At 40.0% G+C, this 27,008-nt stretch overlaps 1 protein-coding gene across 1 annotated transcript in view; it reads left to right on the forward strand.

The window, feature by feature from the left end:
• The window catches only part of ANKDD1B (ankyrin repeat and death domain containing 1B), a 60,134-nt gene that overhangs the window by 3,280 nt on the left and 29,846 nt on the right, over positions 1–27,008 (forward strand). The window contains exons 2-6 of the mRNA XM_029941215.1: positions 1–107; positions 7,713–7,816; positions 10,567–10,665; positions 18,980–19,078; positions 19,185–19,289. Coding sequence (XP_029797075.1) covers positions 1–107; positions 7,713–7,816; positions 10,567–10,665; positions 18,980–19,078; positions 19,185–19,289 — 514 coding nt within the window. The remainder of the gene's footprint in view (positions 108–7,712; positions 7,817–10,566; positions 10,666–18,979; positions 19,079–19,184; positions 19,290–27,008) is intronic.

A 27,008-nucleotide genomic window follows, 5' to 3' on the forward strand; every position in this document is an offset into this window, starting at 1 on the left:
CGCGGCCGCGAAGGGCCTCCGGGAAGAGCTGAGGGGCGCGGCGGGCCGACCCCGGATCTCGAAGCAGGAGGGGCCCCGAGAGGAGGCGGCGGCAGGACACGAGATCCGTGAGTTCCCGGCGCGGGCTGCAAACGGGGCGGTGGCGGCGCCTCGGGACGCCTCGGGCGCCCACCGTCCGCCACCGCAGCCCCTGTGGGCTCCCCGGCCGCTCGGCAAGCCCCCCCGCCCAGGTTTTGGCTCAGACTTTTATTTCAGGTGAAGCCTCTACTGTGGATGGAAGGAAAGCTGCTCTTTCAATTTAAGGAAGAGTGTTTGTTTATTTGTTTTGAAAGAAATGATTACGCCCTAGTGCAAATACGGAAAGAGTTTCCTACGCTCTTATCTCCTATATCCTGACTCATGCAGTGATTTATTGTGTGACTTTTAATCACTTAATCTTTCTGTGCCTGGATTTTGAAAGCATGGGGTGGGTCTTCTGTGCCTTGAGCATAAACTTACAGCATAAACGGAGGCACGTTGTTGAAGAATCTTCAAAAGTTGAGAATGATTTCCAGGCTGTTAACAGAGCTCCAGTTTCTTAGTAATGTTTACTTAGTTCGTCCATCTGCCCATTCCTTATAGAAATATTTTCACGAGCTTTCTCATTACTAGATATATTTCAGGTGAGCTTGAAGTGGGAGCATGACAGCCCACCTTCTGGTTTTGGTGGAAGGTTGATAGACAATAAAACTAGTAACAGGATAAGTTATTTTAAAGCAGTGATCTTTGCTGTGGGGGCCACGTAGCCTGACCCCATCTTAGAAGTTTTTCTCTAGTGTATTTTCCTAAAAGTTTTATAGTTTTTTGCTTTACGTTTTCATCTATATGTTTCGAGTTATTTTTTGTGTAAGGAATGAATTTTTACATCAAGGGTCGTGTTTTGTTTTTGTTTTTGTTTTTTTCATTTTGGATGTACAGTTGTTCGAGTACCATTTGTTGAAATGATTATCCTTTCACGTTGTCAGACTTTAAACCTTTGTCAGACTTTAAACCTGGGCTATGTTTGTGAGAGTTTATTTCTCGACCCTGTATTTTATTCCATCCATTTATGTGTTTCTCTGTCAATACCATGCTGTATTGATTATTGCACACTTATAGTAAGTACTGTGACTCCTCCAACTTTATTCTTCTTTTTCAGAATTGTTTTGATTATTCTAGTTCTTTTTCCCATCCATATAGATTTTAGAATCATCTTGTCTGTAGCTACAAAATATCTTTTTGTCATTTGACTTAATTGTATTAAATCTATGACTCAGTTTCAGATAATTGACATCTTTACTGTATTAAGCCTTCCAATCCATGAAACTGCAGAACTTTTGTCGGATTTATACTTAAGTATTTTGATTTTTGATCATTTTAATTATAATTTTAAAAATCTACTGGTATTATTTTTAAATTTTGGTTTCCATTTGTTTATGCCAGTATATAGAAATATGATTGATTTTTATGTGTTGACTTTGAATCCTACAAGTTTGCTAAACTCACTTATTCTAGAGCTGCGTTGTACATTTCTTTGGGTTTTATATGCAGATAATAATATTGTTTGCAACTAGACTGGAGACATTTTGATTTCTTGCCAATCTGTATGCCTTTTAATTTACTTTTACTGCTCTCTTGTACTGGCTAACACTTCCAGCACCGTGTTTAAAAGAGACTGACATTTCTGTTTGTTCCTGGGCAAAGAAAGCATTGACATTTTTATGATTAAGTAGGATGTTAGCTGTCAGTTTTTTGTAAATGCTCTTTATCAGGTTGAGGAAGTTCCCTTCTATTCCCAGTTTGCTGAGAGGATTTTTGGGGTTTTGTTTTTAATCATAAATGGATGGTGAGTTTTTTAAAATGCATTTTCTGCATCAATTGATCATGTAGTTTTTCTTCTTCAGACCACCTGTATGGGAGATTACATTGCTTGATTTTCAAATAATGAAACAGTCTTATATTCTCAGGATAAACCTTACTTGGTGTGCTACAAGTTTTTATGTATCGTTGGATTTGATTTGATAATGCTGGTTTAGGGAGTTTTGCATCTATGTTGATGAGGGACATTGGCTTAGAGTTTTGTATTCTAATAATGCCTTTGGTTGTAGAGTCAAGGAAATGCTGATCTTATAAGATGAATTGGGAAGTTTTTCCTCTTCTTGTATCAGGTTATCTATATGATCTTGAATGATTTTGGGTGATTTATGGTTTTTGAGAAATTATTACATTTCATCTAAGTTGTTGCATTTATATGAATGGAATTGTTTATAATAGTCCCTTATCATTCCTTTAATGTCTGTGGCAACTATAGTGCTATGCTCTCTTTCATTCCTTACATTGGTAATCTGTGTCCTCTCTCTAGTGGGTCAGTCTTGCTAGAGGTTTATTGATTTCGTTGATGTATTCAAAGAAGCAGCTTTTGTTTTCATTGATTTTCTCTATTTATCTTTTTTCAATTTCATTACCTTTGCTACTTTTCTTCTGTCTGCTTGACTTAGGTGTTTTTTGCTTTTAAGATTTTACTTTTGTAAGATAGAAACTTAGATTACTGATTTGAGACCTTTTCTAATAATTTAATGCTATGAAATTCCCTCTTAGCACTGCTTTAGCTGCATCGCACACATTTTGATATATTTTGTTTTATTTTAATTCATTTCAAAATATTTTCTAATTTCTCTTGGGCTATCCTCTTTCATATGAGGTTTATATGTATGCATGAGAAACTGGAAGTTTTGATAATGCTGGGCATACTATCCCTCTTGGTAATATTGTTCTGGAGGTGGATGGTGGCTTACCAAGCCTTCCATCCACCCATCTAGCAAATATTTATTGAACACCTACTAGCACTAGACACTGTTGTTATTTCAGCTTCATCATGGATATTGTATTCTCGTGAAGGAAACAAATTCTGAGAAAGTAACAAATGTACTACAATGTCAAGTAGTATCAAGTGATACGAAGAAAAAAATGAAGTAGGGCACAAGGGCAGAGAATGACAGGAGAAAGGGGTTTGGAGAGTCAGATATGACTTTTCAGAAGTAGTACCATTTGAGCAGAGACCTGAATGAAATACAGGAGGCAGCTGGGACTTGTTTTTCTACCTCAGCATTATCTCCTCCTCTTTTGGCATTTGCTTCATACTTACTCAGGTTCTGAAGTCATTGGAGTTTTTGACGCCTAAAAATTTAAATGCATGATACAACTCTGTGTACTATGTTTCTTGGAGCTGAACATTTAACATTTCCTTGATCTTATCCATTTCCAAAAAAAATAATAAAAAGACATATATAGCAAAGTACTCTAAATATTATTTAGCCAAGCTGAAAATTGATATGTTTATGATTTGTATTGATTATTTTTTCAACTCTGTCACTTACTAGCTAGGAGGAGACAGTGGTGTGTAGGTAAATGTTTAATTACCAGCTTTCTGGGGGCACTAGTTCTGATTTGAAGTATTTTCCAGTTTCCTTTGTGTAATACTTTCACCATGACTAGTTTCAAGCTACAATTTTTTCATGGGGAAGGGATACAGCCAGTTCTTATAAGTTTGTACAAACTGGCTTCTTCATACCACTAAAGCTAGGTTTTATAATATCCATTTTACATTTGAATGTAAAAATTCAGAATTATTACAAGGTTACTTAATTAGTAAATTGTGGGCAAATCAGCAAACATTTTGAGCCTTAGAGATTCTGATGTAGTCGGCTGAGCTTTAAGAATCTCATATTGGTTTTTTTTTTGTTTTGTTTTTAAGGAATCTAGTTATTTTATTGTGAAACCTGAACTAAGAGCCATTGATTTAATGGATTAAGAAGAATCTTTAAAAAAATTTTTTTTAACTTTTTTAAAATTTATTTTTGAGAGACAGAGAAAGACAGATTATGAATGGGGCGGAGCAGAGAGAGAGAGGGAGATACAGAATCTGAAGCAGCTCCAGGCTCTAAACTATCAGCACAGAGCCCGATGTAGGGTTTGAACCCACAAACTGTAAGATTGTGACCTGAGCCGAAGTCAGATACTGAACCGACTGAGCCACCCAGGCACCCCAGGAATAAGAAGAATCCAATTTGTCTTAGAAGTTGCCTCAGAATTAATTTTTCTTATAAATATGGGAAAAAAGGGACAAGATACTTGACTTCAGGGGCAGAATTGAATGTATGTGTCATATTTCAAGACACCACAAGGTCTTGATTTGCCCTGGGACATACCCAACAGGGAAAAGACCAGGGACTGAAACATTCCCATTGGATTAATACATAGGGGCAAGGAGCTAGGGTCAGGGCTGTGTGGGAACAAGGTCAGAGTTGAGAAAAGTCTGATCTAACTGACAGAATACTTTAGCTAAAGCATATGACAGAGTGCGCAGTTTGAATCTCCCACTTTCATGCTGACACCCTGGACCCCTGCAGTGATCGAACGCTTGTGTTTGGATTCAGACTGCATGGGATAGTTCTATCATTTATTGTCTTTAAGATATGAGCAAGTGGTTTAGCTTTTCTAAGTCCCATTTTCCTCATCTGGAAGAAGTGATAATGTCTACTCTATCAGGTTCTTAATTTCGTAAAAACCCCAGAGTCCTCCAACATTTAGAGATCAAGCAGAGGAGGAAGAGCCAGTTAAAGTGACTGGAAAGCAGGAGGTAGTCTATTAGAGGTGTGGAGAAGAATGCTAAGGAGAGTGTGGCCCTCAGACAAGTCTGTCAAGAGTTTAATGCACACAAAGAATAGCGATGACTGGTCTGGGGCAAGATGGAGTGACCCTGATCAGCGCAGGTTCAGTGAAGTGATGGGAATGAGATCTGCTTAGCGTGGAGGTGAGATGAAACCGAGGTAAGGAAGAAGAGACGATTACAGAACACGTACAAACCGGGGGTGGGGGGCAGTGGGAGATTAAGAAATGGAGTGGCAGATGGAAAGGATGTGAAATTAAGAGAATGTGTTTTTCATTGTAGGTATTATAGCATCTCTATATATGTTGAGGGGAATGGTCCACTGGAGAATGCAGAGGAGCATAGGATAATTTCTGTGAGATCGATACGTGAAATCATTGAAAAGACAAGAAGGGTGGGATCCAGAGCCCAAGTGGAGCAGTTGACTTTGGGTAGCCACAGGGTGCTTCATTGACTGCAGAGAGTGTTGGTGTGAAGTAGGTAGGTAGGTTGGTAGACTCAGCGGTGAGAAAATATGGGTATATTATCCAATTGCTTATGTTTTCTCTATGCTATATTGTTAATTAAGAGTTAGATATTGGTGATCATGGATACTAAAGGAGGCAAATTAGTAGAATAAAATATTTGAAAAGAAAGAAAAAGTCATGGAATTGAAGAATGGAAGACTAGGGAAATGAAGTAGGATTGTTGTGATCAGATCCCATGTGGGATTAATGGGTAGGAATTTAAGAGTATGTTATTCACATGTAGTATGTTAGCATGTGTAGTCAGGATAGACCAATTAAAAATTTTTTTTTAATGTTTGTTTATTTTTGAGAGAGAGACACAGTGTGCGAGCAGGGGATGGGCAGAAAGAAAAGGAGACACAGAATCTGAAGCAGGCTCCAGGCTCTGAGCTACCAGTACACAGCCTGATGTGGAGCTTGAACTCATGAACTGTGAGGTCATGACCTGAGCCAAAGTCGGACGCAGAAGTCGAACAGGTAGCAATTGAGTTTAATCTGAGAATTAGGATTCTGCCAGCCAGTCTGAGGAGCAAAGAGAGTGGCAAGGGAGGTGAAGGTGTTTGTGTAGAAGTGATTTCAGCGATGGGCTAGAGGATCTAAACTGAGTAAAGACCGGAGTAAGATCATAAGGGATGAATAATATGAAAAGCTGGTGAGAACAGTGGATTGGAGGACTTGATGAGGTTGCAGAATTTGGGGACTGGGACAAGTAGAGCAGGTGAGTTGGATAAATGAGGCAGTGGTCAGACAATGGGATTCTTGAAGATGTCAGAGGTAATGTGGTTTTTAATGATAATGTCAGGAGTATGACCCTGAATATGGGTGACTGAGATCAGGTGGAGGGAAAAAATTATTGTAAATGACAGAGTCAGGGAACTAGGAGACCAGGGTATCGGATTTGTCATCTGCGTGGATGTTGAAACCACTTAGAGTGGCGACAGCAGGAGGAGTCGAAAGGAAGAGGGGGATCCAGGTGATAGAAAGAATGAATGTGCATTTCTCCCATAAAGATGCTCCTAGTCTTTGACTAGATTTGGTAGCATTCTAAAGAGTCTTTGGCAGGGGCTTCTGGGGGGCTCGGTCAGCTGAGCATCTGACTTTGGCTCAGGTCATGATCTCACGGTTTGTGAATTTGAGCCCCGCATCATGCTCTGTGCTGACAGCTTAGAGCCTGGAGCCTGCTTCCGATTCTGTCTCCTTTCTCTGCCCCTCTCCCGCTTGTTCTTTGTCCCTCTCTCTCAAAAATAAATAAATATTAAAAAAAGTTTTTAATTCTATGTCAGATTTTATTGTTGTCATTATTATTATGAAACTACTTGACAACACATCCACAAAATCTCCTCCAGAGGTCTTTTTTTTTTAATAGATCTTTTGTTGCTGATTTCAGATCATTCTAATTCTGACTTTATTCCCCAGTATTGGGGTTGTCCCCTGAGAGCCCTCCAGTTCCCCTGCATTTTTTTTTAAACTTTTTTTTTAATGTTTTATTTATTTTTGATACAGAGAGAGACAGAGCATGAGAGGGGGAGGGGCAGAGAGAGAAGGAGACACAGAATCTGAGGCAGGCTCCAGGCTCTGAGCTAGCTGTCTGCACAGAGCCTGACACGGGGCTCGAACCCACGAACGAACGTGAGATCTGACCTGAGCCGAAGTCGGAGGCTTAACCGACTGAGCCACCCAGGCGGCCCCCCCCTGCATTTAAAAAAAAAACTGGGTGCGTGGGTGATTCAGTCGATTGAGCCACACATAGGGCTCGCTGCCCTCAGTGCGGAGCCGGCTTTGGATCCTCTGTCCCCTTCTCTCTGCCCCTCCCCTACTCATTCTCTTTTTCTCTTTCTCAAAAATAAATGTTAAAAAAAAAAGAAACAATGAGAGAGCATTAAAAAACTTAATTCTGAAATCTTCCCTAGGCTACTTAATAAAACCTGCCACCGGAATGTGTATTATGTGTGTGATATGTAAGGTTACAGTAGGTGTGAATCTCTTTTTATCTCTTTTGATATAAATGAAAACAAAACACGTTCATTCCTTTTAGCCTTTGTGTGCATTTATGTGATGCGCTGCATTTTAAGGATTTGTTTCTGCTAGCCTGGCATGTGCACAGACTTCTGCAGACAACAATTTTATCTCTGTAAGCTTGTCTGGAGCATTTGGGCTCCTGCCTGTCTCCTCTTATACACACATATTATATAAAAAAAGCAGAAAGTCTGTGGCCACACCCCGACTTCTTAGAGGCAGACGCTACATTGCTGACTTCAGGGTGGTCCTTGGGAATGATGTTTTATTTGGGACCAGGAACTATTTTTAAGGGTGTGAAAATACTTGCCTTGTGAGTACAAAGTGGAATCTCGGTAATACAACTTTACAAAATATTGATTCAAAATTCCCAGGTCCAGAATAGCAGAACATGAAAGGCTCAAGGCTGTTTTTAAAGTTACCAGGTTTGCTACTTGAGGTTTGTTTTTTTTTTCATCCCCCTTACATTCCTTCAGTCATTCTTTGCTTGCTTGCTTTTTCAGTACTGCCAAATGAGAGAAGCTTTCAGAATGCTGCAAAAAGCAATAATTTGGATCTTATGGAGAAGCTGTTTGAAAAGAAGGTTAACATTAATGCTGTGAACAATGTGAGTACAAGTCACAGATATGACAAGTGACTGCTTGCTCTAAGGGTGGCTTGGGTTTACACAGCCCAATTTAAATAATAATAAAAATTGAAATGGTTGTGGTGGATGAGGTGAGGAATAGCTCCTTTGTTGGTAATTCCAGAATGTTTAAGCTAAAGGTGGAATCAAGCTGTGAAATAGGTTCTGAGTGTTTTAATGTCTCTTATCAGAGGGGAAATACACAGAGCCTTTGTGTGTGGCTGTGCAAAGTCTGTGGGTGCGCAGTAAAGCCAGCTGTCAGGGTTATGGGCCTGGACTTAGTCCTGGATTGTAGCCTGTGTATCACTGGCCTCACACATTCTGGAAAGGCACAACATCTTTTGCGACACAGTTCATCATTGGTTTCTCTCCAGTGATATCCTTTGTTGTTCAGTCCCGCAAATTTAAATCCAAGGGACAGCATGGGCTTGTATTTTATTGCTTTAGAAATACAGTGCATTTGCATGTTAGGCCCTGGAGCCTTTTCTAAAACCTGGCTCTTACTTAGTTGTTCTTAAAGTGCTTAGGTTTAGGAGAGAAGTCCACTGCCAGAAATACTGGGTTCCCTACTGCTTGGTTTTGTAGAGATTTCCTGACAGATTTTGAAGGCAAGCTTTATCAAAGTGGGGGCTGTGTTAATTGCTTAGGACAATGTGTGCAGCTGGTTCAAGGGCATAGCAGAGGTGGATTAAATGCTAAATGAAGCATAAGCTCTAGGGTCCTTGCTTGTGCAGACCTCCGCCAAGGGACTGGACTCTAGCAATCTCATGGTTACATGTTTTTTTTTTTTTTAATCTGAAAAAGTAAGAAACTTTAACTGCCATCAGTTTTGCTCTGACTGGTTTTAAAGAGGGTTCCCTGAAGAGTGCAGACTTTAGGTCCCACAAAACCTGAATCTATCCCAGGCAATGAGGTCATCAGAATTGAAGTCATGCATCATATGCAGTGTCAGGATGTTTACCGGTTGTGCATGTGTGTATGTGAGAGGTATATGTTTGTGTGTATATGGAAATTCATATGTCTGTGTATATCGTGTGCATGTGTATGTCTGACGTGTTATGGTTGTTTTTAGTATTTATTATCCATAGACATCCTAGAAAGAGTAGAGAAATAGCAAAGTTTTGCAGCATAACAATTTTAGGAACCAAACAAAAACAGAAAAAAGAAAAAGGAAAGAATCAGGAAGGAAGGAAGGGAAGGGAGTGAAAAGAAAAGAAGTAAGGGCCTTTGAAAGTAATATCTACATAAATTGTTGAATAAGTAAAGCAATAGTCATTTTCCAAGTAACAAGGAATATATTCTCTAATGTACTTTTATAATAATTAAAAATTTTTTCCTGATATTTTAAACCACATTTTTATATTAAAGTATTTAGAGAGATTTAATGCTAAATGAAGCATCATTTAGGGCACAAACTAAGGCGTTTTAACTTAAAGTCAGTATAGCAAATTATCATGAACTCCTGATGAATTGTATTACACTTTTTTTTAAGTTTATTTATTTTGAGAGTGAGAGAGTGTATACATGCACATGCGTGCAAGTAGGGAAGGGGCAGAGGGAGAATGAGAGAGAGACTCCCAAGCACACTCTGCACTGTCAGCACAGAGCCTGATGCGGGGCTCAATCTCACAAATTGCAAGATCATGACCTGAGCCAAAAGCAAGAGTCAGACACTTAACTGACTGAGCCACCCAGGTGCCTCATATATACTTTCTAACGACATCTCTCGTAGTCCCGTTTACAGCAAAGTGTTGACATGGTTACTTGTAGAGTTGCTTAAAATCTGTGATGATAGAGATGAAAAAATATGTGGAAGTGGTTTTATTGCATTATCTTGGATGCTTTCTTGGCTTGACATACTAGAATGCAGCTCTAGGTTGCAGACAGTGTCACAGTAAGTCATGTTTTGTCAAACTTAGTTTATCATCAGTTTAGCTACCAAAGATACCAGATATTTAATTTTTGCTATAAAGTATTTATTTGAAACAAAGGAGTATCTGCATGCACAGGCACCTTCTTCGGATGCAGAAACAGCATCTAGATTATGGGAAATAAGATATGTGTTTTACATGCAGGCAAAATATCCATTGGAAACACAATGAACTATCTATGGAAATCCCAGGAGTGCCTTGTTGGCTTTCCTTTGAAACAAAAGATAGTCATAGCTTTCTTTTTCTGTGTCTGTATCATTCATTCATTCAATCTTTTCTTTCTTTTATTCTGAAGCAGTTTATTTTTTCCATAAAATTTACAGTTCAAAAAATTTCAGATGAAAGACTATATATGGATTGAACATCTAGGAAAATTTTTGTTTTGCGTTATCAATATATTCTAACCAGAAAAAATTACTGTTATTAATAATTGCATATGGGGAAAAATGCTTTGGTTTTTTTAAAAAAATGTATTATTTTTGAGAGTGGGAAAGGGGCACAGAGAGAGGGGGACAGAAGATCTGAAGCAGGCTCTGTGCTGACAGCAGAGAGCCCGATGTAGGTCTCGAACACACAAACTGTGAGTTCATGAACTTAACCAATGCTCAACCAACTAAGCCACTCAGGCCCCCCACAGCTTTTACTTTTTTATTGAAATTCATTATATTGTTACAATCAATGATGAGTTATGTGATGCAAATATAAACATCAAATAGAAAATTATGACTGTTTAGGAAACAGGGATCATAAAGAGGACAAATGACAATCACATGACTGAAAACGCAAATTACATTTCCTCAGATGAACCGCACAGCCCTGCATTTTGCCGTGGGGGCGAATCATTTATCCGCAGTGGATTTCTTGCTTAATCACAAGGCCAGGGTAGATGTTGCTGATAAGGTAAGTTCGTCTTCTTTTGGTAGAATGGGTTGGCATGACCAGTGTCTGGGGGAAATCTTGTCACTTCAGTTATCTTTTCTTCACATATACCAGAATGTTTCCAAATGCAGTTTTCACCTTGGTAAGATCTCTTTAGAGAATATACACATTATATACTCTTTGCATTTGGTAACTAAATTGTTTAACCATTACCTATAGGACTTAGGTTTTTACTTATTTTTCCATATTGACGTTATGGCCGGTAATATGCATTTTTAAGAATAAGATAAGTTGACAAGAGTATAATTTGGGATGTGGAAGACAGAAACTAGCCTCAGAGACTTTAAATCTTGACTGTGCTCTGTGAACTGTGCTAAGCAAAGCTTATTAAATAGATATTATGTGCTAGGCACCAATCTTAGGACTTTGATATTTAGTGCCTCCAGCCTTGTGAGAAAAGTGTTACTATACTACAGTTTTCATACGAAGAGCTTAAGACACAGAGAGGTTAAATATCTTGCCCAAAGAATTACATCTCAGAAGGTGGAGAGGCAGGATTTGAACCTGGGTTTACTTGGTTCCAGAGACTATGCTGTTAGCCACAAGTCAGCTTAACTATTTGTCTGCCTAGATATCAAAATCCACCCTGAGGATTTTCTACCAACTTTCCCCAACTTCACTTAATACTTTACCATGGCATGAGGAAAACCACCTGGGCTGGACATACCCAGCATCATGTTTATCATCTCCCGTTGGAGAGAAAGATGATAGCCTCAGCTTTTAGAATCCAGTGGATCATAGTTTTTGGTTCGTAGTTAATCAAATGCACTGTTGGTTCTTCGACTGTTGAGAAGGTTTTCACGGAGCCATTCCTTTTCTATATAGATTGACTCATCGGAGGGTAAACTCAGCACTTCCTTACTTTATTCTCACAGGGCCTGGGTTTAATATGTGCTTGGTAAATCTTTGGAAGATGAATGAAGTCACATCATCTTGTTGGTTTTGTTGGCATAGACATGGTCTATACTTGAAAATGATAAAAGTTTCTCTTTGTTTTACCAGTGGGGGCACATCCTTCTCTATTTTATTAGTCTGATGTTGGTGGCCAAGTTGACTGATATGTCACCGAATCAGAATGCGGAAGTATTAAAAATTGGCATTGAAAGGACTCCAACTGAGTGAGGGTAATAAGTTGTATTATGGTTATAGTACTTAAGGAATGTGTTGTTTAGGCCAGGAGTTTTTGATTATTTTGCAGTGTTAGTTATCCTGCAGAAGATGATTTGGTAATAGAACTGATTGTCAAGTGTCTTTTTATTTTGACATTGAAACTTTGATATAATAAATTTTTATTTTAATTTTTAAATGGACTATACAATTAACTTTCTTTTTGGTGTACAGTTATATGAATTTTAATGCATGTAATCACTACCATAATCAAAATATAGAACAGTTTCATCACCCAGAAAATTTCCTCATGCTGCCTCTTTGTTGTCAAACCTTCCCTTACCCTGGCAACCACTGATCTCCTCTCCATCTCTATAATCTTGCCTTTTTGAGAATTTCATATAAATTATATCATGTAGTGTAAGTATATAACATTCTGACACTGGCTTCTTTCACTCAGTAAAATCTTTCTGAGGTTCATTCGTGTTGTATGTATCAATAGTTCCTCCTTTTTTATTGCTGACTAGTATTCCAGTATATGAATGTACCACAGTTTATTCATTCCTTCACCCATTGAAGGAATTGTTACCAGTTTTTGACTATTGTAAATAAAGCTACTGTTGCTTTCACAAAAATGGCATTAAAGACAAAGAAGGAAGCTCCTGCCCCTTCCCAAACTATAGGCCTTTGAAAACCAAAAAAGTGATGTGGAAAGCATTCTACAGTCACACACACAAAAAAGAATTTCCACACATCACTTACCTTCTGACAGCCCAAGACACTGCATCTCTGAAGGCCACACAAATATCCTTGAAAGACCGCCCCAAGCTTGACCGCTGTGCCATCGTCTAGTTCCCCTGACTACTGAGTCAGCCCTGAAGGAAATAGAAGACAACACTGTGTTCATTGTGGATTCAAGGCCGGCAGGAACCAGACCAAACAGGCTGTGAAGAAGCTCTACAACCTTGACATGGCCAAGATCAACACCCTGACCAGACCCAACAGAGAGAAGAAGGCATATGTTCCCCTGACTTCTGACTATGACGCTGTCAACAAAATTGGATTCCATGTGGGTGGCATTCCCAAATCTTGGGAACAGGCACACCAGATAAACGGAGGATCTTGCTCCAGATCTGAACGAAAACTCCCAGGTGGGGGTGATGCATTGGGAACAATGACAGGCATCAGCTCTCAGAGCTTCTTATCTCCGGGAAGCTTCTCCTGTGCAAGTATTCCCCAGGGGAAGTTATGACCCTCTCACTTATGACCAGGCTGGGGATAAGGACAGGTTGTCACTGACTATGGGCCGTTTACACTTTACAGAGCATTCTGTACAAGTGTGAGTGTAATCCATGACACATGCTCACAGACTGCCCTAGGCATGTCAGTTTCATATCACAAGACATAGTTTTATGAACTTTTCTATGGGGAAATTTACATCTGTGAGCAGTGATTCTTTACCTCTGAGGAATGGTGACCCCACTTGGAATTTATAGCAACAGAGGTTCCTGTTGCTGGCAGTTTGAATTCCTGACTTTTGGGTTTTATGATCAGTGTTTGAAATCTTTGAGTGTTGCCTGCTTTGAAATTAGGCATGACCTCTTACGAAAAAAAGAGCCCCTATCAAAATGTGATTTCTCTTCTATAAAAAATATTTCTGACCTCTTTTTTGATCATACATGAAAATGGATTTAGTATTGATGAATATAGAGCATTGATTTGTAGCAAAAGGTAATTAAGGAATGGAATTGTATTCAGGGCATATTTTTTGAAGAACCTCTAGTTATTGTACATCATTGTTCCCTGGGAAAAAGAGTGCAGAAATTGGTAAGCATTTTCTTTGTACTGAAATTATAAATATTTAAATATACTAACTCACAGGGTAGTGTGACAGCTGAAATGTAAATTTTATAGCAAGCAAATTTAAAGCAAGGCTTATCAACAGTGGCACTTTGACATTTTGGCCAGGTGGTTTTTTGTTGTGGGGGACTGTCTGGGATTATAGGATGTATTGCAGTACCTCTGGCTTCTACCTACTAAATGCCAGTATCTCCTCTCAGCCATGGCAGTCAAAGGTATCTCCAGACATCTCCAAATATCCCCTGGGGGAAAAATTGTCCCCCACCCCCAGTTGATAACCACTAATTTTTTTTAATAGTTTATTGTCAAATTGGTTTCCATACAACACCCAGTGCTCTTCCCCACAAGTGCCCTCCTCTATCACCACCACCTCTTTTCCCCCCTCCCCCTTTCCCTTCAACCCTCAGTTCGTTTTCAGTATTCAATAGTCTCTCAGGTTTTGCGTCCCTCTCTCTTCCCAACTCTCTTTCCCCCTTCCCCTCCTCCCATGGTCCTTCATTAGATTTCTCCTGTTAGACCTATGAGTGCAAACATATGGTATCTGTCCTTCTCCGCCTGACTTATTTCGATAGCATGACACCCTCGAGGTCCATCCACTTTGCTTCAAATGGCCAGATTTCATTCTTTCTCATTGCCATGTAGTACTCCATTGTGTATATATATCACATCTTCTTTATCCATTTATCAGATGATGGACATTTAGGCTCTTTCCATGAGTTGGCTATTGTTGAAAGTGCTGCTATGAATTGGGGTCCATGTTCCCCTATGTGTCAGCATTTCTGTATCCCTTGGGTATATCCCTAGCAGTGCTATTGCTGGGTCATAGGGGAGTTCTATGGATAGTTTTTTGAGGAAGCTCCACACTGTTTTCCAGAGCGGCTGCACCAGTTTACATTCCCACCAACAGTGTAGGAGGGTGCCCGTCTCTCCACATCCTTGCCAGCATCTGTAGTCTCTTGACTTGTTCATTTTAGCCACTCTGACTGGTGTGAGGTGGTATCTCAGTGTGGTTTTGATCTATTTCCCTGATGATGAGTGATGCTGAGCATCATTTCATGTGCCTGTAGGCCATCTGGATGTCCTCTTTGGAGAAGTGTCTGTTCATGTCTTCTGCCTGTCTTCATTGGGTTATTCATTTTTGGGGTGTGGAGTTTAGTGAGTTCCTTGTAGATTTTGAATACTAGCCCTTTATCTGATATGTCATTTGTGACTATCTTTTCCCATTCTGTTGGTGGCCTATTAGTTTTCTTGATTGTTTCCTTTGCAGTGCAGAAACTTTTTATCTTGATAAGGTCCCAATAGTTCATTTTTGCTTTCATTTCCCTTGCCTTTGGGGATGTGTCCAGTAGGAAATTGCTGCGGTTGAGGTCAAGTAGGCTGTTTCCTACTTTCTCCTCAAGGATTTTGATGGTTTCCTGTCTCACATTCAGGTCCTTCAGCCATTTTGAGTTTATTTTTGTGTATGGTGTAAGAAAGTGCTCGTTTCATTCTTCTGCATGTTCCTGTCTAGGAGAACCACTAATTTAGAGTTACATTTCAATAATCTGGGACTTCCTTTTTCACTTCTCCACTTCACCTGTGGAGAATACATTAATGTAATTTCTGGGGCAGCCAAAATAAATGCCAAAAGGCTTATGCTCTTTAGAAATGGAAGTGCCCCCATTGACCCCCATTTCTTATGTATTTAGTCATATTGTATACATCTAGCAAACTGGATTCCTGGGTTACAAACACAGCCAATTAGGAGATGCAAATAAGATGTGCTGAGAAGGCTTATTTTTGGAAGGCACTTTAACAGAGTAATGGATAATTTTTTTTTTTTGCCAGGAATAAAAGGAAACAGAAAAGAAGACACATGAACTTACAAATAAGGAATCTGAAAGTGAGCATTAGCTAGATCACAGCACTTGAAAGTACAAGAGCCAGAATTGGAGGTCAATTTCTCCTGATTTTACATATTGTGCTCATATTGTTTGCTCTATATTACTTCTCAAACTTGGGGCCTAGAATGCAGGTCCCAGTTTTCCTACCTCAGCACCCTCAAATTCTACCTTCCTGGGACAGCCAATTTTTAATTTTCGGGGGGGGGGGTTTAAATGGAACTTTTATTTTTATTTTTTCCCATGTATTTATTTATTTTTAATGTTTTAATTTTTTAATTTTACATAAATCCAAGTTAGTTAACATATAGTGTAATAATGGTTTCAGGAATAGAATTTAGTCATTCATCACTTACCTGCAACACCTAGCACTCATTCCAACAAGTGCCCTCCTTAATGCCCATCACCCACTTAAGCTCATCACCTCACCCACCACCCCTCCAGCAACCCTCATTTTGTTCTCTGTAGTTAGAGATGTTCTTATGGTGTGCTTCCCTCTCTATTTTTATCTTACTTTTCCTTCTTTTCCCCTGTGTTCGTCTGTTGTGTTTCTTAAATTCAACATGAGTGAAATCATCTGATATTTCTCTTTTTATGATTTATTTTGCTTAGCATAATGCATTCTAATTCCATCCACTATGTTGCAAATGGCAAGATTTCATTCTTTTTGATTGCTGTGTAATATTCCAGGATATACACATGTTTTGTGTGTGTGTGTGTGTGTATCTGTGTCTGTATGTATATACACACACACACACACACCATATCTTTATACATTCATCAGTTGATGGACCTTTGGGCTCTTTCCATAATTTGACTATCACTGATAGTGCTGCTATAAATGAACATCAGGGTGCACGTGCCCTTTCGAATCAGTATTTATATATCCTTTGGATAAATACCTAGTAGTGCAATTGCCGGGTGATAGGGTATCTCTGTTTTTAATTTTTCGAGGAAACTCCATACTGTTTACTAGAGTACCTACACCAGTTTACATTGCCACCAGAAGTGCAAAGAGTGTTCCTCTTTTTCCACATCCTCACCAACATCTGTTGTTTCCTGAGTTGTTCATTTTAGCCATTCTGATAGGAATAAAGTGGTATCTCATTGCAGTTTTGATTTATATTTCCCTGATGATGAATGATGTTGAGCATCTTTTCATGTGTCTCTTAACCATTTGGATGTCTTCTTGGAAGACATACCTATTCATGCCTTTTGCCGATTTCTTCACTGGATCTTTTTCGGGGGGGATGTTGAGTTTGATAAGTTCTTTACAAATTTTGGATACTAACCCTTTATCCGACTGAGACAGCCAGTGTTTACTGTTAGGTATTTCTGCAAAGAGTGAAAGTTTGACCTCCTCCTGGCTGATTTGGATGCCTTTTATTTCTTTGTGTTGTCTGATTGCTGAGACTAAGACTTCCAATACTATGTTGAATAACAGTGGTGAGAGTGGGCATCTTTGTCTTGTTCCTGACCTTATGGGAAAAGCTCTCAGTTTTTCCCCATTGAAGATGATATTAGCTTTGGGTCTTTCATATATGGCTTTTATGGTCTTGAGGTGTATGATCCTTCTATCCCTACTTTCTTTTTTATCTAGAAAAGATGCTGTATTTTGTCAAATGTTTTCTCTGCATCTATTGAGAGGATCATATGGTTCTTGTTCTTTCTTTTATTGATGTGATGAATCACACTGATTGTTTTACGGATATTGAACCAGCCCTGCATCCCAGGTATAAACCCCAGTTCATCATAGTGAATAATATTTTTAATGTATTGTTGGATCTGGTTGGCTAATATCTTGTTGGGGATTTTTGCATCTATGTTCATCAGGGAAATCGGTCTATAGTTTTTCCTTTTTAGTGGGATCTTTGACTCATTTTGGAACTTTTAGGTATTATTTCCTTTCACACTTTTCTCCTGCACATTCAGTATTGGAGTCTAACGGCCGATAGCATCCCTAAAAGTCAGTAGGTCCTGATCAAGTCTCTGGTAGTCTATTTCATGCACATGTGCACCTATATAATTTAATATAGATAAAATATTTCAACTAAGGTATATATAATAGGATTCTTTTGATAACTTCAGTCTTTTCTGTTTTTTCTTTTTTGTGTGCCTATCCCTTCTGCAGTGACCACATATAACAATGCAGAGTATGTGTGTTTATTTCTGTACTTTTCCTCATGCTCATAATCATATCCATATAGGTATCAAGGATCTATCTGCCTATGTACCCCCCTTTTTAATGTTTATTTATTTATTTGTGTGTATGTGAGAGAGAGAGAGAGAGAGAGAAAGAGAGAAGATACCAAGCAGGCTTCACACTGTTGACACAGAGCCCAATGCAGGGCTCAGTCTCACGAAATTGAGATTGTGACCTGAGCTGCAATCGAGAGCCACACACTTAACCCACTGAGCCACCCAGGTGCCCCAGTAACTCATTATTTTTAATGGCTGCATGATACAGTGTAAGTATTCTCTAATGTGTTCAGTGTTCCTGTATTGACCGACATTTACCTTGCTCTCATTTTTAAGGGTTACAGTTAATATCCTTGTTTACATAACATTATGTCCTAAAACCCATTTTCTTTTTTTTTTTAATGTCTTTATTTATGTTTTAAAACCCATTTTCAAGGGATAGATTCCCAGTAGTGGAATTGCTCATTGAATTTAAAATTTCAGTAGATGGGGCACCTGGTTGGCTGAGTCTGTTGAGTGTCCAACTTTGGCTCAGGTGATGGTCTTGCAGTTTGTAGGTTTGAGCCCCACATCAGGCTCTGTGCTGACATCTCAGAGCCTGAAGCCTGCTTTGGATTCTGTGTCTCCCTGTCTCTCTCTGTGCCCTCCCCACCCCGCTTGTGCTCTGTCTCTCCAAAATAAATAAATGCTAAAAAAAGTTAAAAACAATTTCAGTAGATGTTACTGAATTGCTGAAACCATAATGGTTCATTTCCACTAATGCCTTAAGAGAACACCTTTTTTGGGTACACTTTTTCAATTGGTTTAATTGCCTTCTTCTTGTTGATTTATAAGAGGCTTCATGTCTTACAGAAAGTAACCACTTACCTTTATTGATACATTAAAAAAATCTGTTTATTGACTTTATCATGAGTGTTTCTTTTGTAACTTGTAGATCAAGACACTGTGTCTTACAGTCTAGATTTTCTTCTAATATATGTACTTTTTGAATGCTTTTTTATGTGTATAATTTGACATAGGATTTAATTTTATTTTCTTCCCTGTGGAGAACCACTTGTCCCTACACCATTTAAAATGTATTCCATTTCCCCATAGAATTGAAATATCATATTTATGAAATATTAAATTTTCTCCCTATTTATTCATTTTCAACAGTTTAGTGTTAATTTGGTCTTTTTGACTGAAATATGCAAAGTGATAAATACTTTTCTTTTCTTTTCTTGGGAAAGCATGGCTTGACAGTAATTCACCTTGCAGCCTGGTCTGGAAGTCTTGAGATCATGCTCATGCTGGTTAGAGCTGGAGCCGACCAGAGAGCCAAGAATCAGGTAGGTATGTGGGTCACACCTGCGAATAGTCCTCACTGGAGCAGTGTGGGTTGTGGAACTCTTAAGATCATTGTGTAATTATGTCCCCCACCTTGGCTCTCTTCAGGATGGAATGAATGCCCTACACTTTGCAGCTCAGAACAATAATGTATGCATCGTGGAGTACCTCATTCAAGATCTGCACTTGAAGGACCTGAACCAACCTGATGAGGTATGTTTGCTAGGACAGGTCCCGTGTACATCTCACCACATTCCTCTTTCTTCCCCCTCCCACTGGAGCTGCCAAAGCAGCCAGCACAGACAGACTTGGCCCTCTACCCAGCTCCTCCATCATCCTGGCAGACGATAGAACAGATGAGAAGTGTTGGTGATGGTGGTGGCCCTGGCATCTGCATGTGGGGAGGGCGAAGAGTATTGAGGAAGCAGCCAAGTTCCTTTTTTCCTTTTTCCCTCTTTATTCCCTCATCCTGGTTGGATGTAGACAGTATCCACCCTATTTTGTATTCAGAATGTATGCTTTCATTTTACTTCATTATGCTTGGCCTTTTTGGAATGTATTTGACCCAAGTCTATGTAGTAATGAGCCATGGAATATAATACAATATTACTATATTTGTCTACATTAATTTTCTTTTCAGATGGAGATATACAATAATAATAGCTACCACCTATTGAGTATTTATTGGTGTGCTAGGTACAGAGGAAAGCTATTTACATACATTATTTCACTGAGAGGTCTAGGGCCTGGTGTATATGGTTTAACAAATCATTGGTAAATGAATGAATTCTCCTGTTAATTCCCATAATAATCCTTTAAGAAGGATTTTGCTTATTTTTAATTTTTTTAATGTTTATTTATTTTTGAAAGAGAGAGAGACAGAAACAAAGAGCAAGCAAACGGGGGAGGGGCAGAGAGAGAGGGAGTCACAGCATCTGAAGCAGGCTCCAGGCTCCAAGTTGTTCAGCACAGAGCCTGACACAGGGCTTGAACCCATGAACTATAAGATCATGACCTGAGCCAAGGTTGGACACTTAACTGGCTGAGCCACCCAGGTGCCCTGGATTTTGCTTATTTTTAAAGGTGATGAAGTTGAGGCTCAGAGAGGCTGAGTACCTCATCCATATCCCAGAATTGGAAAGTGAGAGCCAGGATTTGAATTCAGGTCTGGCTGACCTCATGCTGTCCTATCTACCTTCTCAGATAACTGTGGGCATTCCCCCTGTGTCACAAACTCTTTTCCCTGGAATATCTTCTTCTAGGCCTTTTTCATAAGGGCCTTGTGAGATGGACATTTTGATTTCAAATGAGACCTCTTTTTCACCCTGCCTCTATTATTCTCCATAAAAGTCTCTCTATAAATTAATCAGTAATACTCACCTCATTTCACTTCTTTTAAAAAAACATTCATGGGGTGCCTGGGTGGCTCAGTCAGTTGAGCTTCCAACTTTGGCTCAGGTCATGATCTCATGTTCATGGGTTTGAGCCCCGTGTCGGGCTCTGTGCTGACAGCTCAGAGCCTGGAGCCTGCTTCAGATTCTGTGTCTCCCACTTGCTGCCTCTCCCCACTTATGCTCTGCCTCTCTGTCTCAAAAATAAATAAAACACTTAACAAAACCACATTCACGTTCTTTTCTGACCTTAGTCTTGAAAACAATAACAACAACAACTTTTTCAAATAAAGGCTATAAATTTTGTTTACTTCCTCTGAGTATGACTGAGCATCTATACATTTACAGCTTAGAGACAAACAGACTTGGGCTGTGGTGTGGGCATGTATTAGTTATATGGCTTTAAGCAAGTTCTCCAACTGTTGAAAGCCTCAGTATCTATGAGGGACAACTGGGGAGGCAACACCTCTCTGACTTGATAGAGACTATTGGCATTTCTTCAATTTTGTGTAAAAAATCCCTATGCCATTGAACTTTATTATAAGCCATTTCCCCACCGCTTTCCAATCAGACACCACCCCCTAAGCCAGTCTTATGTAGCAATATTGGAACAGCCACTGTTGGGATGTTTAAATGAGTTAATGACTATAAAACACTTAGCAAAGAGCCTGGTACATGGTAAGTGCTCACTACATGCAGTTGTTATAACAGTAATCATAGGGCATTGTGTGGTTTCCTCAAAATGATAATCATAGTGAAACAGTGTCTAGTGTCACAGTGAGGATGTTAGATCATTCTAGTTTGATTGATGCTAAGTAGGGATGTGACCTGTGAATGAATTCCACTCAATTCCATTTAGTAGATATGACAGTTTTCCTTTTCAGTGACTCCGGCTGCTTTCACAGGAGACAGCAGTGTGTGGGTCACAGGCTGAAGGGACCCAAAGGCCAAAGCAAGTTTGTGGGGAGCCTTCACCACTTCTGGAACTTCTGCTGGCCAGTGGCCACCATCTCTGTAGCTGCCTATGGGGTTGTTCTGTCCCACCCCTCTTCCTCCTCCACTGTCTGGCAGGAAAAAGACGGAAGAGCCCTGGCAGCAGACTGTGAAGAACCACATGTCCAGCTGAGAGATTTTTTAAAAAATTTTAATGCTTATTTATTTTTGAGAGAGAGAGTGAGTGAACTTGGGGGATGGGCAGTGAGAGAGGGAGACATAGAATCCAAGCAAGCTCCAGGCTCTGAACTGTCAGCACAGAGACCAACGTGGGGCTTGAACTCACGAACTGTGAGATCGTGACCTGAACCAGAATTGGATGCTCAACCAACTGAGCCACCCAAGTGCCCCCCAATTGAGAGATCTTAAAATTAAGATGAATTCAGAGACATATGAGGAATGAGCAAATAAATACTCCACTGGTTTGTTAGGGAGAAAGGAATCTCTGAGTCCAGTTTTAGTTCTGAAGAGGCCTAGGTGGATCAATGCAAAAGACAAAGTCTTCTATTCTTTTTCTGAGATCTGCGAGTGGATTTCAAGGATGTTGGCAAAATCCAGTGTGAACAAGGGTCAGGAGCTCAGGGTCTATTACTTCATCATTGGATTTTTCATCTGTGTTTACTTGAAAGTATTGTGGAACTCACTGAATGCATTTGATAGAAAAAACCGCTTCACCCTCATAGCTGGCCCTTTTGCCTACTTTCTTATCGGCATAAAGTGCTCAAGAGCCTGTTTACCTGACCAACATTAGTTAGATTCTTTTCTGTAGCCCAGAGGGAACTCCAAAAGCTAACAAGGAAAGCCTTGTAGGGAGGCGGTCTTTATTAATAAAAGAAATTTAACTAGGCCCAGGAGAGTGTGGGTGGGGATGGGAGAAATGGAAGACACTGAAAATATTTTGAGATTTCTTTCAGCTCCATAGCTTTGGAAATCATATGTCCTCCCTAGGGGAGAGAGATTAGATTAGCCAGGAGAAGTTTGGGGTAAAGTAGTGTAGATATTTTGAATCTATGTGTAAACTTCCATCTAGTATCAAAAATAAGTGCTCAAATTAAAATGTTTGGAGTGGAGCAGGGGCACAGAAGGGAATGGCCTTAGAGTATGAATAGTTGTTGAAGCTCAGAGTTTGGTGGTACAATGCAAGGTTGGTTTTGGCTGCACACTTCTGAGAACTTCCATTGGTTCAAATGAATCTTTATAGGAAGTCTTTAGAGGTCAGAATACAAACAAGCTTTCCATTTTGCAGTGTTGGAAATAATGAGCATGAGGAGATTTGGGAAGATAATAGTTTCTTGTATGAACCCGAGGCCAATATTTAAGGATTCCAGTGTGCAAGGGGAGAGTTGTCCTACCCACCCTAGTTCTGTGACTGCATGTTTAACACACTGCTCCTTCAGTACTTTTCACTACACAGCAACTGCTTTTTTCCCTCTCAAATCTCTAGTTATAAAAGAATCTCCTGCTTTTCTCCTTATGCTGGGGTTCTGTTGTGAGGGTCCCAGCATAAGGAGACATGTCAAGGGGTGAAGACCTGCACACAAGGCACTGGAGGGCTTTGTGTTGGGTCTCTCTCAGAGGCTCTGCGGGACACCACCTCTGGGATCCCTGTGGGAAAGAATGGTCAGTTTGGACTTTGGATGCCTATTGAATGGCTCTCTATGAAATTTTTGTTGAATTTGTAACTTGTCAAATTTGATAATCCTGGTAGTAAACTTCAAAATGAAAAATCATTTGAAAAAAATTTTAATGTTTATTTATTTTTCTTGTACAGTTTATTGTCAAGTTGGTTTCCATATATTACCTAGTGCTCATCCCAAGTGCCCATGCCCATCATCCCCCTTCTCCACTTCCCCACCCCCATCAGCCCTCAGTTTGTTCTCAGTATTCAAGAATCTCTCATGGTTTGCCTCCCTCCCTCTTCCCAACTATTTTTCCCCCTTCCCCTCCCCATGGTCCTCTGTTCAGTTTCTCCTGTTCCTCTTATGAGTGCAAACATATGGTATCTGTCCTTCTCTGCCTGACTTATTTCGCTTAGCATAACACCCTCGAGGTCGATCCACTTTCCTACAAATGGCCATATTTCATTCTTTCTCATTTCCATGTAGTATTGCATTGTATATATAAACCACATATTGATCCATTCATCAGTTGATGGACATTTAGGCTCTTTCCATGATTTGGCTATTGTAGAAAGTGCCGCTATGAACATTGGGGTACATGTGCCCCTATGCATCCACACTTCTGTATCCCTTGGGTAAATCTCTAGCAGTGCTATTGCTGGGTCATAGGGGATCATGTTTATTTATTTTTTGAGAGAGAGAGAGAGACCAAGCATGGGGGTGGGGGTTGCAGAGAGAGGGGGAGACGCAAAATCCAAAACGTGCTCCAGGCTCTGAGCTGTTCATGCAGAGCCCATCGTGGGCTTGAACTCAGGGTCCATGAGATCATGACCTGAGCCAAAGTTGGAAGCTTAACCAACAGCCAACCAAGAACCCTGAAAAAAATTTCAAATAATCAATTGCATCCCCTTAGACTTGTTCAACTGCAAACACTTTAAATGCATTGAATTAAAACATGTTAGGTTAAATAGACATTGTGTTAATAAAGGGAAAAGGTAACAGAAATTCTAGGCCCTCCTTATTCTCATTTGTTAGAGAAGGCAGTCAGCATCCTGAGCTGGGGAGGCATCGTGACTGTCTGCAGCCTGGGGCCCTGACTCCTCCGTTCCACTTCTCTGGCTGGGAAATCTCCCTGTCTTGCAGGTGGGCAGGAGTCCTGTGAGGCTGCACTGCATACAGGCTGACTCGAACATCTTTTTTAAAGGATTGAGTGGGTAAAAAATGAAACAAGACATGCTAAGAAACAATATTTAAACAGAAAAAAGAACATGTACTTTTAAAGTTCTTATTTTTCCTAATAACATGTGCTAAGATGAGAGAAAAGATTTATCTCATTTTACTGTCACTTCATCTTTCTTTATGCTGCCTTTGGATACATTTCTAATATATAAATTAAATGTTTTGTGTAATTTCACTTTCACTTTTTTCCCTTGATAATCTCATTTTTAAAGGGCATCCAAAGTTGAAAGTAATAGCTGTTTTCTTGGTGAGGAAAAGTATTTTATCTGTGAGAACCTTCCATTTCTTACCAGACCAGGCTTCCTTTGTGGGTGGGTCCTCTGTCACTTGGTTTAGCCATGCAGAAATGCAAGTCTGTGTAGCAACCAAGAGTAAGAGTAAGGCCTTTTTAAGGTTGAACAGATCTCTGGTACTTCTAGCAGTACTTGTTCCCAAACTGCTAAATATGTATTCATTAGATTTCTTTCTGCTATGAGTGATAAAAACCCATTTTAATCTAGATTAAGCAATAGAGGTTGCTTATAAATAAGCAGATTATTTATTCCTAACTAAAAAGTTTAGGGGTTTATCTGAATGGCTTCAGACATGGCTGGACCCAGCACTTTTTTGTTGTTGTTGGTTTCCTCTCCATCTCTCGATTGTCTTTGTTGGCATTATTGGTAGATACACTCTCCACGTGGTGGGAAAGATGGCTGCTAGCAGTTTCGAGATATTCTTAGGGATAGTCTTATGGATTTTTATCATAAGAAAGAAAATTCTTCTCATTAAATGATAATAGAGAGGGCTCCTGGGTGGCTCAGTCATTTAAGCATCCATCTCTTGATTGCAGCTCAAGTCATGATCTCATAGTCCGAGAGTTCAAGGCCCACATCTGGCTCAGTGCTGACAGCACAGAGCCTGCTTGGGATTCTCTCTCTCCCTCTCTTTCTTTGCCCCTCCTTTGCCTGTGCATGCATGTGTGCACGCTCTCCCTCAAAATAAATAAATAAACTTCAGAAAAAAATACAATAAATGTGCATATATAAATCTTAGAAACAATACTCTTTGGCCCTGCTTGAATCATCTGCCTAATCCTGGACCAATCACTGTGACCAGCATGGGTTAAAGTGATCATTTTATGGGGCAGGTAAAGCCTGGCAGTTGACAGCACTAAATGGATAAATGGTGTGTGTATAAGTGGGGAAGTTCTCAAAAGGAAAATGAAACTGCTGTGGCTAGAAGAAACTAGACAGAAAAGCAGCAAATGTCTGCTCTGGGACCCAACACCCTCATGTATTATTTATGGTCTCTGTGGGAAAGGGCTAATAAGACCGCTTTTGTTTCTGCCTGAGAATTTAAACGTTAGTTAACTTTCTAGCTCCGTGTCACTGCAAACAAGATAAGCATTGTTTATGATAAAAATGACCCCTACCTGCAAATTGCAGCTGGACTTGGAGGAACTACAGATGCGCTATAAACACCAGAGGCGGACGCCATACTTGGGGTTTAGGCTTCTCTAATGAGTTGTGTAACTAATGGAGCATGTCCCTTGCAGGGATCTGGATGCTATGCTTGAGGAGTTGTTACAAGAGGTATTTGTTCCTGTGGGGCACCAGCCTTCTAGACAGGGTGGCTCCGATGCCTGCCCAATGTAGATTTGTCACCTTGCAATAGAAGTGTCAAAGGCAGCAGTCCTGGACAGCTGTGTAGGGACCTGGTATGAAGAGGAACAGCTGACCCTGGCCACCTGTGGTTTGTGTCCTACATCTTCAGAGTAAAGTGGTGTCAGATGTGGCCGGTGATAGTTCTGTGATTCTGAGATGTTTAGTTGAAGCCAAAAAAGCCCCTCTGGTGGGCATTGAAGTCACTCATAATTCTTTGAGATATGGCAGTTGCTTTAAGGAAGCCCTGCTTGTGAGGGGTGACAGAAGGTCAACTCCAACTTACTTAAAGGAAAAAAAAAAAAGGAATTTATTGATGTAATCATTTAAACACTTCAGGCACAGGTAATTTTAGGTACGTCTGAATCCAACAGTGCAAATGATGTCAGCAGGGACCTTGTCTTTTTCCATTTTCCAGCTCTGCTCTCCACTGTGCTGGCTTTATTCTTAGGCAAATTGTCCTCCTCAGGTAACAGGACTGCTGATGGCTTAGCTGTTGACTCTAGAGTACACGTAGAATGTGCCAGAAAACTATCCCACAGGTGACCCTGATTGGCCTGGCTTGGCATGTGAGCATCCCTGAACCAAACAGCGTGACCAAGGGAAGAGGCAGGAGCCTGTAATTAACAGCTCCTCAAAAACGGCCACAGCTCCTCCAGAAGAAAAGATGATGGGCAGGAAACCTCACTAGTGCTCTTTTCTTCCATTCCAGTGCATTAGTGAACTTAAAAGGCCTTCTTCATTTCTTGTCACCGGTCTCCCCACCCACAAACACACACTCATGCTGAGTTATGTACCCCTGCATATCACCAGGGCTCAGTTACTGTATTTCATTGTCATTACTTGCTTGTGTGTCCATTTTCCCTATTGGGCTGTGAGCTTCTTGAGGATGGGGCAGTGTATCTTTCATCCTGACCACTCTATTGCTAAGCACAGTATCTGGTGTATTCATAGATGCTCAGTAATTGTGTAATAAATGAGTGAATAATTTATAAGATTATGTGACTAAATGTTTTCATGTAGTGTATAATCATGTCTCTCACATCTCAT

The sequence above is a fragment of the Suricata suricatta genome, chromosome 6 (assembly GCF_006229205.1).
Source record: "Suricata suricatta isolate VVHF042 chromosome 6, meerkat_22Aug2017_6uvM2_HiC, whole genome shotgun sequence".
NCBI classification, from domain to species: Eukaryota; Metazoa; Chordata; class Mammalia; order Carnivora; family Herpestidae; genus Suricata; species Suricata suricatta.